The sequence below is a fragment of the Scleropages formosus genome, chromosome 8, assembly GCF_900964775.1.
Source record: "Scleropages formosus chromosome 8, fSclFor1.1, whole genome shotgun sequence".
In the NCBI taxonomy this organism is placed as follows: domain Eukaryota; kingdom Metazoa; phylum Chordata; class Actinopteri; order Osteoglossiformes; family Osteoglossidae; genus Scleropages; species Scleropages formosus.
The window spans coordinates 16,093,253-16,104,243 of NC_041813.1; the positions used below are offsets into that span (position 1 = coordinate 16,093,253).

At 42.1% G+C, this 10,991-nt stretch overlaps 1 protein-coding gene across 1 annotated transcript; it reads left to right on the top strand.

Annotated features, from left to right (window-relative positions):
• The first annotated feature begins 1,893 nt into the window (after window positions 1-1,893).
• Window positions 1,894-9,049, top strand: shfl (shiftless antiviral inhibitor of ribosomal frameshifting). The gene is made up of 9 exons (XM_018754624.2): window positions 1,894-2,172; window positions 3,790-3,925; window positions 4,255-4,304; window positions 4,502-4,573; window positions 4,894-4,935; window positions 5,051-5,206; window positions 5,466-5,569; window positions 5,788-5,945; window positions 6,388-9,049. The coding sequence occupies exons 1-9, from the start codon at window positions 2,146-2,148 to the stop codon at window positions 6,654-6,656; spliced, it is 1,014 nt and encodes a 337-aa protein (XP_018610140.1). The 5' UTR covers window positions 1,894-2,145; the 3' UTR covers window positions 6,657-9,049.
• Window positions 9,050-10,991: the final 1,942 nt, after the last annotated feature.

Genomic DNA, 10,991 nt, shown 5'->3' on the forward strand with positions numbered 1-10,991 from the left:
AGTAAAGCCAATGTTAGGTAATACTCACTCTCCAGAAAGACATGGTTAACCAGTGGAACTGGCAACAGAAAGCAAAGTAACTATTACATACAAACTTTCTGAACCACTTGTCCCATACGGGGGTCGCGGGCAACCGGAGCCCACCCGGCAACACAAGGCGTAAGGCCGGAGGGGGAGGGGACACACCCAGGATGGGACACCAGTCCATTGCAAGGCACCCCAAGCAGGACTCGAACCCCAGACCCACCGTAGAGAATGACTTGGTCCAACCCACTGCGCCACCGCGTCCCCTTGTTCAAAAACAACTCAACTGAATTTACTCAAAAAAAGAGAGGAAAAAGTATATTAATTACAATACTGGTACCAATGTCTGTCCGGATAAATTATAGTACATTATTTTATATTACTGTTTCATTACATTAAGAAAACAACTGACTGAGCTAGCTGTTAACAGACACTAGTACCCTAAGGTCATATACATATTAGGGGGCCAGTGAAAGCTATGGTAAGAATTAGACCTTCATGTTTTGCACGTTATACATGCTGATTGTTTTTTCTACCAAATATTGAAATGTCTGATGGTTGCTCAATAGAAACATATTATATTAATTAACAACATATTAATATATGTTTCTATCAATTCAGAATAAAGCATGACGTATCCTTCAGAACCAACTTTTGGTGGAATATACTAGTTCTTACTTATGTATTTATTTTGTTAGTTATTCTTAGAAAACTTTACCTGTTCTTTGGTTGTTCTTTGATGTTGGCAATTTTACTGTGAAACAGATAATAGCTTAAAATGTATGAATTGTTTCAAGCACAGGACCTGCTACCAATGTCACAGCAGCATTAAACTGAATTACCCACATTTTGTAAGTCTGAAATGCAAGCATTTTGACAGGACTTTCCACTTGTTTTTAGGCAAGGCCACAAGTACTCTTATAATGTTGTTTGCATCAGCTGTGTGCACGTAAAATATTTCTTTATAGTGTGGCAGGGTGTTCATGAATGTTTAGTAGACGAAGCCTTATGACATATTGCTGAGTGACTGAGCATTCACTATTCAGTTGTGCTTCCATGTGCTACTCTCTTTTAGAAAAGTGTTTTAGAAGAAAGGCAGCTCTAAAAAGAATAACATTTCATGCACTATGAGCAAATGGTAAATGTAACTTCACTGCAATTTTTTTACTGGTTCAAAAGGAACAATCTGGGGAGGAAAGATGTAAATTTAGAACTTTGTTTTTCATCAGCCCCCCTAATACATTGACTCATTTAGCTGATGCTTTGCTTCAAACTATCTTACAATGTTAAGCTACTTACAACTATTTACCCATTTATCCAGCTAGGTAATTTTACTGGAGCAAAGACACTACAGGTGGAGGTGGGATTCAAACTGACACCCTTCAGACCCAAAAATAGGAGCTCTAACTTCCCCAATAACACACATGCTATGCATCATGCAGACTAACACAATAAGGTTTACTATGGTACCACTAAAGTGACATCACACACCTCTCATTGCCGGTCATCGTTGAACTATGTAACTATGTCTGCATAATGATTCAAATGCTAAAATAATCAGTATCCTTATTTACCAAAACATTTTTATAATATAAAATTACAGTGTATTACTAACATAGAATTATGTTTTAGTCTGTTATTTTATTATAGCAATTAGCATATTTTGTAATTTATGCACTGTATACGATATTCTTATCCAAAAAGATGTATGTAACAAAAGTAATTAAATGTAATTAATTAATTGATGGAAAAATACAAGTAAGTAGCTCGGGGGGGAAAAAAAAAAAAAAAAAAAAAGACTGAAGTACAATTTGAGATGTTCTGGCGCCACCAGGTGGCCACCGGGTGTGTTTCAGTCCGTCGCGCTTTACAGTAAACCGAAAGTAAAGTTAGCGAGGAGGGAAGCGACGTCACCCAGCGAGAGGACTTTGTGCTGAAACGCCACTTTGTGCACGGAGACGCTTTAATGAACGTTGGTGATGTTCGTCTAGCAGACGTCGCAGTACACACACACTTACTAAATTATTTAGTCGCTGAAGCCGAGTGCAAATTTAATAAGACAAAATAATATAAACAAGAGGGGGGGAAAAAAAAAAAAAAAAAAAAAAAAAACAAGAAATCATGAACCGACAACACGCTGAGGTTGAGGTAGGACTGCTCGGTCGGTGTGCTTCTTCTTTCTCTTCAGTCTCACGGTCATGTTGCAAATGGTGAATTTTAAAGTGCGTATGAATACGCGTCATTCATTGTGATTGAAGACTTTAACGTGATCGATGTGTCCTGAAACCAGCAGTGTGTATTATAAGAGGAGGAATACACAGATCACGTCGCGGCTTGTTTTGAAATGCTCGCTCTGTCGGTTTAGCTTCAGCCAAGTGAAGTGTAATATAAGGATTGAGAGGCTGGACGGGTGTTACTTTTCTGAGGGCCTTCGTCGACTCCCCACCCAGAAGGCTGAATATAAATCGCCTGCCTGGTGGTGACACGAGATGCTGCTATACTGACTGCGTAGTTTACAGCGATCGCGTAACTGATAATATCGCCACGACGAAGTGCGAATCGAATGAGTGCAGCTCTTCCTTTCTTTACTTACCGACATTTTTTTCCTTCTAAAGGGACCACTGCCACAAAGTTACGCCCTCCTTTAGCCCAAACCTAATCTGGAAGTTCTCTTTAGTTTAGTTTTACTTGAGAAATGACCGCTAAAATAAATTCGCGCCACGCAAGTTCGTTCTGCCTGCACACTTAGGTCAGTGTTATGCTGGAATAATCTGGAAGGGCGAAAGTGAGTCGGACCCAGTCTTGGGTTCCGTTTATTAACAAATAAAATAAAGCCAAGGAAGGAGCAAGATGATGAAGAGGAGTCGGGGACGGGCGTGGGTTTCTCGGGGCAGTAAATAAAATTTACGAGACGAAGCGGAGGTCGGCAGCCAGGAGGAGCTCAGAAACTTCGAAAGAACAGGAACCGTTAGACACGCGGGAGTAGCGCGTGACGTTCCAGAAGCAGGCGAGGCGTCGGATCCCGGTCCTTTTTTATTCCGTCCCGCGCCTCGATGATGAGCTGCAGGTGCGGGCGAGGCGCGCGTGACAATCAATCAGCGCAACCTCACCATCTTTCTTATTCTGTATGCTGGGTACAAACATTCCTCACTAATATTACCAGACAAAAGGTTGAAAAGTAGCATGTTGTACGTTCCTTAATCTGGGGCACTACAGAGCGGGCTTGCTTTTATAATTGACCAGTATGATTAAATGGAAGGTAAAAATGTAATAAACGTACTGTGGTATTTCCATTTGTGATGTAATCAATCTGTGTGACTATGATCAAATCTCAATATTTTCTTTTCTGGATCCTATTTTATGGATATTTTTGAAAAAGGGGCCCTTAGCTTAGGGGTCCTTATATGTGTGGCCTAGAACAGCTTAAGAACCTCTGATCCATAGCATCTTCAGTAATAGAGTAATAGTCAGCGGGGAAGAGCGGTGGACATGCTGCCAGGTGTCCTCTTCCTCCAGGTTTGGTAGGTGTCTCGTCCGTGTAGTTTATCCTGTCTCTTTGACTGTGGGCGAGTTTGCACAGGAGTCAGTCATAGGTGTGGAGTTTTGCATTACAAACTATGTTGCAATATACAAAGTTGTATCGTACAAAATGTATTCCTAAGTTTAAGGATACAAGCATCTGGCAAAGGTGCTCATGTCCTCTCTCTCTGCTGTATTGCATGCAGATACATGTATCGTTCATGTACTGATATTTATGTCATTCAGCTGGAAAAGAGTGTCCGCCGATTAAGAGAGAAGTTTCACGGGAAGATTCCAGTTAATAAGGCAACCATCCTTATGCGACGCTATGGCAATAACCATCGGATTGTCGCCATGGATATTATTTTGATGAAGGACCGAGGTAAGGGGACACGAAGAGCTATCTGGCGTCAGGTGCAGCTTTTTCTGGTTAACACTGTCATACACCATCTAAATAAGTTTAAGTGGGGTATTACCTTCAACGAGCAAATGGTCTTCCAATCTGATGGTACTTCCGGTAAGTTTGTGTTAGCGAGATTCTGTAGAGGCTAACCAGAACTGTCACTTGTTTTTAAATGTTTAATATTTATGCGCCCTGTGTTGCCCGGTTAGGCTCCGGCTCACCACGACTCCGCTTGGGATAAGCAGTTTCAGACAATGTGTGTGTGTGTGTGTGTGTGTGTGATTTTCTTGTGTTTTTGTGCTACACAGAACTGGATGAAGATGACCAAGCCATTCTGCAGAATGATGAGGCAGCAAGGGTAACCATGGGGGGAGTTGATATATTTGTGTAACAGTGTATGAAAAGGTTAAAACCATTGTGCATACATGTGTGTCTGCCATTATTTTGAACATCTTGAGGTTTTTGTGCCCCACCTGTCTTCATGTGAGTGTCCAGCGTTTTTGTATTCTAGTGTAATCTACTGAATTCCCATATGTGTAACCCTGCCTCCTTTAGAATGTTGTGCAGAGACTGGAGGCTGAGGAACGGGAGGAAGCTGAAGCTCAGGCTCGACAGCAACCCTCTAGGGTAAACAGTCCTTTCCTTTTGTTTACTTCTGTTGTGAACAAACAGAAACAGAAAGTGGAGCAAACTTGTCCTTGATGTGTTTGCTGGTCCGGGATGTAACGATCTCACAATCCAAGGGGAATTAGGTCATAATCTAGAACGAGACCTAGAAGAGGATCTGAGACGATAGGAAAGCTATTTTGTGTGAATTACATAAAACAAACAAAAAAAAAAAATCCTTTTTTACTGCCTTGTGAGTTACTCATTTGAATTAGATTTTTAAAAAAGGATTTGTGTACACCCGTGAGCAAACCCCTATGTATGTGATCTCTCTCTAACAGGGTGAGGCACAGAGAGCACCTAGAGAGGATCAAGACATTACAGTAAGTATCTCCTGTAAGGGAGGAAGTGAACATCTTAGTAAGAGCCAGTGAAGATTGAAATTGTTAGAGACAATAGCCTACTTGGGTGAGTAGGGTTGTGGGCATCTCCGTGCAGGAACTGGCCAGCCGGCTCCGGGTGCTGCCCCTCACACGGGAAAACCTGCGCATGTTTGACAACGCACAGCGAAATGTCATCCCCTCAGACCTACATCAGTTTGCCTGCCAGCTCTGTGACTTTGACTGGTGGCGCAGAGTTCCTCAGAGGAAGATGGTATGTTTTTGAGTGATCCCCTTTATATATATATATCCCCCACATTTAACGCAAACCATCGGTTCCAGACAATGAACTTGCCCATTCTTACAGAACCCTTTTGTGACCACTAACTCTTGGAGTTCTTGTTCTCCTTTATCCTTACAAACATCATAGAATTGTGTCCATCCTTATTAGGTCAGATATGAATCTGGCGTCCAGCAATTGCAATGCTGAGGGTTGCTGCTTCGTTCACACCCTACCCACTTACCTGTCACAGGTATCCCGCTGCCAGAAATGCAAGAGAAAGTATGACCCAGTCCCAGAAGACAGAAGGTGGGGCATTGCCGAGTTCCACTGTCCCAACTGCGCACGAACCTTCAAGTAAGTGTCTTGTCTATCTCTCATTTGCTGCAATCTTTATGCAATTATTCCTTTCGTTTCTAAAAATGCACATATTACAGAAGCACATGCAATAAGGCTGATGTATCTTGTTACACAAAGCAAATACTGTATATAGTGTTTATATCTGCATAACTGCTACCTTCCTTCTTTTAAGTGTCCTTCTGTCACCTTCTTTTTTTTTTTTTTTTTTCTACCAGGGGTTTTGGACAGATGAATTTGGGATCCCCATGTTATACCTGCCATTCGCTGGTCACTCCAACTCAGATTCTGCCCCCTCGGCGCAAAAATATTGGGTTGGGCAACAGGAGACAAAATCCACACAGTTGCCTGGCGGAGGACTGCTACAATCGACAGGGTAACAGAAACAGTCACATATGTTTTTTACAGAGTTCATTTTTGTCTATATCAGAACCGTGCCCTATCATTCACACCTTGATGTGCTCTACCAGTCACAACATTGTACCTCTGAGTTTCATGTACAATGCATCACATACTGAGATGTACCAGTACAGCTGTGAGCAACACTATTGTTCGCATAGCTGCTATTAAATTCTTCCTGTCCTCCTCACATTCCCACACACAAGTAAAGAAATACCAGTCTTAAACATACTGAAAGCCACAAGGACAAGCTTCACAAAAGAATTAAAGTACTGTCGATAATGGCGAGTAATGGTCGTTCAATCACCTCACAAAATTATGCTCAGCAGTATATTAAACTTGTAGCTACAGGTATAATTACAAATAATTTTCATATCTGTCAATCTGAGAATGTTATATCTATCCCTCTGCTGTCTTAGAACCCCATGTGCCAGGCACAGAGTGCATACACCCACGTAGCCGCCTGCAAAACCACAAGCCCCGTGTGGTGTACCCGAGCCTGGCCCACGTGAGCTCGGGCTCCACGGTGAACACGTGCCTCAGCCAAGGTAGCCTAATGGACCTATATCAGATCATCCTGGATGACATCCGTGAGGAAAGGGGAGCGGAGATAGAGGAGGACGGCCAGGAGGAGGATGAAAGCAATACCGAAACCAACACCAGCTCCAGTAGCAGCAGCAGGATCTAGAGCCAAAACCCATCTGTATACCTACCTGGACAACAGCCAAAAACACATGTGATCATCAGTTTGGACATCTAGCCAAAACCGACTAGATAATTCCCCTGGAAATCAACCCAAGCACCCCCTTGGACAGCCACCTGAAGATTCACTTAAAAACCACTTGGCCAAGCACCTGTATAACAATCAAAGCACCAGCTTGGATATACCCATGTACGCCAGTGTGAACAACTGTTTGGAAGAGCACCTGTATTGCCATCCCAACACCAGCTTGGACACACATCTCTATACCACTCTGAACAGTTTCTTAAACAAGCACCTATACAACGATCCAACCACCAAACTATGCACACACCTGTATACCCACCTGGACAAGCGCTTGGACATCTGCTGAAATACTCACCCAGACACACCGCCGTACATCCAACATGATAATTTTACTTTAACAAACAAATGTACACCCCATACACAGTTGTCTGAGTACCTTCCCATCTACATGTACACACTTAATTATGTTGTGTGAACACTGCCATAGCCTGTACTGTAAGCCTTAAACTCTCTGCCTGTTGTTCCAGCTGCTTTACTTGCTTCCCTATTGTTGAGTTTCTTTGTGAGCAGGGACACAATTAAGTTCAAGCAATGTTAACTTTTAGAAGGCAACCTTATGTTTATTAATTTAATTGACATTTTTCTTTAAGGCAAGTTATAGTTTGAAGTTACAATTATCTATGCATTTATACAGGTGGATAATTGCATAAGTGGGATAGATTAAAACAACTGAGCATAAGAACCTTGTTAACAGATACTACAGCAGGAGGGGGGATTTGAGCCTGAAACTTCTGACTCCAAAGGTAGCAGTTATAACCACTATGCAACTTGTATCTGATCTTTAACTGCTTTCAAACTATACACAACAAAAATGACGTGGCAATATCTACCAGTGGTAACCAGTACTCTTGTCATTAAAATTATTGACATTTATACTGACAAAATAAACATTTGGAAAAGATACACTTTAGTTTAAAGGTGCAAAACAAATGATACAAAAGAACTAAAATAAGAACCTTGTTTGCTGTAGTTAGTTTGGATTTTTTATTATTACACTGATTCATAACAACCAAAATGGTAAATTGAACATTGCGTTGATAAAATATTCCACGGGCCTTTGTCAGACATGCATCTGTTGTTGTGTTGCAAGAGGGTGTTTAACCTCAGACCACCTCTGCTATTACAAAATCAGGCTTACACAACTTTTTGTTTGGAAAACCAGATGAGACTGTGGGTGGGAGGGAGGAAGAAAGGGAGGGTGGGTAATAACTTGGACAATTATCCCACCTCTCAGTTAGTCATATGGTCATGGCAGCACAGATCATTATCCCACATCGTAGTTATAGCAGCACTATTTACTAGAGTTCAAAAGTTTGGAATCACCCATAAATGTGAATGTTTTTGAAAAAATTATACTTTTCAAGGTATCGTTAAATTGATTTAAAAATATATCCAAGATATCATTACTAATGTTGCAAATGGCTATTACTGCTTAACCAGTCAGATTCCCAAGAAACTGAAGATTTCCTACAATGCTGTCCACTACTGTTTTGAGAGAAGAGGGCAAACTAGATCTAACCAACACAGATAAAGCAGCAGAAGGCCCAAATGCACAACTGCAGTAATAAGTTCAGCAGAGGCTGTGGTTTGAGAAACAGATGCCTTAGAAGTCCTTAGCTGGTTACTTCCTTAAATAATACATGCCAAATACCAGTGTCATTTGCAACAGTGAAAAGATGACTCCAGGATGCTGGCCTTGGAAGCAGAGTTTCAAAGAAAAGCCATATCTAAAAGTGGCAAAAAATAGAAAAGGTTAAAATGGGCAAAAGAAAACAGATATTGGACAGTGGATGACTGGAAAACAGTATTATGGATGGGTGAATCTTAAGTTTGAGGTGTTTGGATCAAACAGGAGAACATTTGAGATGTTAAGCAAATAAAAGGATGCTGGAGGACAGTTTGATGCCTCCTGTCAAGCATGGTGGAGGAAGTATAATGGTATGGGTCTGCTGTGGTGCTGGTAAGGTGGAAAATTTAAACAAAGAACAAGGAGTACTGAACCAAAAAGGTTACCCCTCTGTTTTATAATGTCTTTCCATCCTCTGTGGTCAGTACTTAATTGGTGTAAATTTCACCCTGCAGCAGGACAACAATCCAAAGCACACTTCTAAGCTATGCAAGACCTATTCCTAGAAACAAGAAGTCAGAGAACTGTCTTTGGTGGACAGACCAGCACAATGGTGGATTATTTGATGAATGTGCATATTCAATGTATTGTCTGACATTTATGATCAATTTATTGCTACCTTGGTGAATAAAACTATCAATTTCTATCAAAGAGGGGGGTGCAGTGGCGCAGTGGGTTGGGCCACAGTCCTCCTCTCCAGTGGGTCTGGGGTTCAAGTCCCGCTTGGGGTGCCTTGCGATGGACTGGCATCCCATCCTTGGTGTGTCCCCTCCCCCTCCAGCCTTACGCCCTGTGTTGCCGGGTAGGCTCCGGTTCCCCGTGACCCCGTATGGGACAAGCGGTTCTGAAAATGAAATTTCTATCAAAAACATGCAGATTTCTGGGTAACTCCAAACTTTTGAAAGCTTGCGTATGAGATTATTCAGCAACCCAGAGGCACCACTGGCTACTCAAACAAAGTTATTGAATAACATAACATATGTATCCCTAACACCATTGATTCCTGGAAGCACATATGATATGGCAAATTATGACACTAACTGCATGAGAAACGTTTATGCTATTAAGACGGGTACTCTTCTTTTGCTTACAGTTTAGAGCCATAAAATGTGGTGGAAAGGAGATAAGGCTGAATGTCATGAAGGAAATTTAACTGGAGCATCACAGTTACAGTAATCAAAGTATTACGCAAGTGCGCTTATATGGCCACGTGTTAAGAATTACGTCACTCTTACAAAAGGGCGTCTTTCACGCACTTGAGCCTGCTTGGTATTTTATAATATAAATGTGTGTTGTTTTGAATGTGGACATCACAATAATAAATCCAAACCGATTCCGTTATTTTGATAATACTGTAGTCGGATAAAAATTTCTGTAAAGCTGTCAAAATTAACTCGGTTTCTGATTCTGGGACTGCGAAACTGCGAACTTAATCATCATGCGCAGTGTTGCTGAGTTGCTTCTACGGAAAAAAATTCTTGGCTCATCATCAAACCCCAGTTAGATAACGTGCCATTTGAAAAAAAAAATTATCTATAAAATGCTTCCAGCCACAATCCAGCAATTTTGACATTATCCAGAAGAGGTCAAGGTCAGCACTTACCAGATATGCTGAGTTTTTCAGAAACCAAGACCTCCCACGAAGCCCACAAGTAATGCAATTGGCGATGACTTTAGATATCTAAAAGTGATTATTGCAATTTAAATTGTTGCAATTATATCACACACTAAGTGTACTGCTGAGTAAACACTCAGTATTATAATAATTATATTATAATGTATTGTTTGTTGTTTAGCATACATATAATAACATTATTATTATACACACACACACACACACAATGACTGAAACCGCTTGTCCTGAGCGGGGTCGCGGCGAACCAGAGCCTAACGTGGCAATACAGGACGCATGGCTGGAGGGGAGAGGGGGACACCCAGGACGGGATGCCAGTCCATCGCAAGGAACCCCAAACAGAACTCGAACCCCAGACCCAGAGAGCAGGCACAGGCCAGCTGCGCCACAGCGCCCCCTATTATTACTATTACACACACACACACACACACACACACACACACACACACACACACACACACACACATTGTCTGAACCGCTTGTCCCATACGGGGTCGCGGGGAGCCAGAGCCTAACCCGGCAACACAGGGAGTAAGGCCAGAGGAGGAGGGGACACACCCAGGACAGGATGCCAGTCCATCGCAAGGCACCCCAAGCGGGACTCGAACCCCAGACCCAGAGAGCAGGCACAGGTCAAGCCCGCTGCGCCACCGCACCCCCTATTAATTATTATTATATTGCAATATATTTTTACTGAGAGGTATGATAAAATACAACAGTAATATTAATAATAATCACAATCACAACACACTGCAGCAATAAATCGCAGTTAACATCAATCTCAGGTTTCCATAACTAGCGCTGCTTCGTCGTCGCATAATGTCATTTCTAGGGCCGCCGTGGATCACGTCCATCCTCAGCTGTAACTGATCCTTCGGCTTCGGAGAGAGTGACGGACAGCCTTTCCCGCACACGCACCACACACACACACACACACACACACACACCACAGATCCGCAAGTTCAGCAGAACGCTC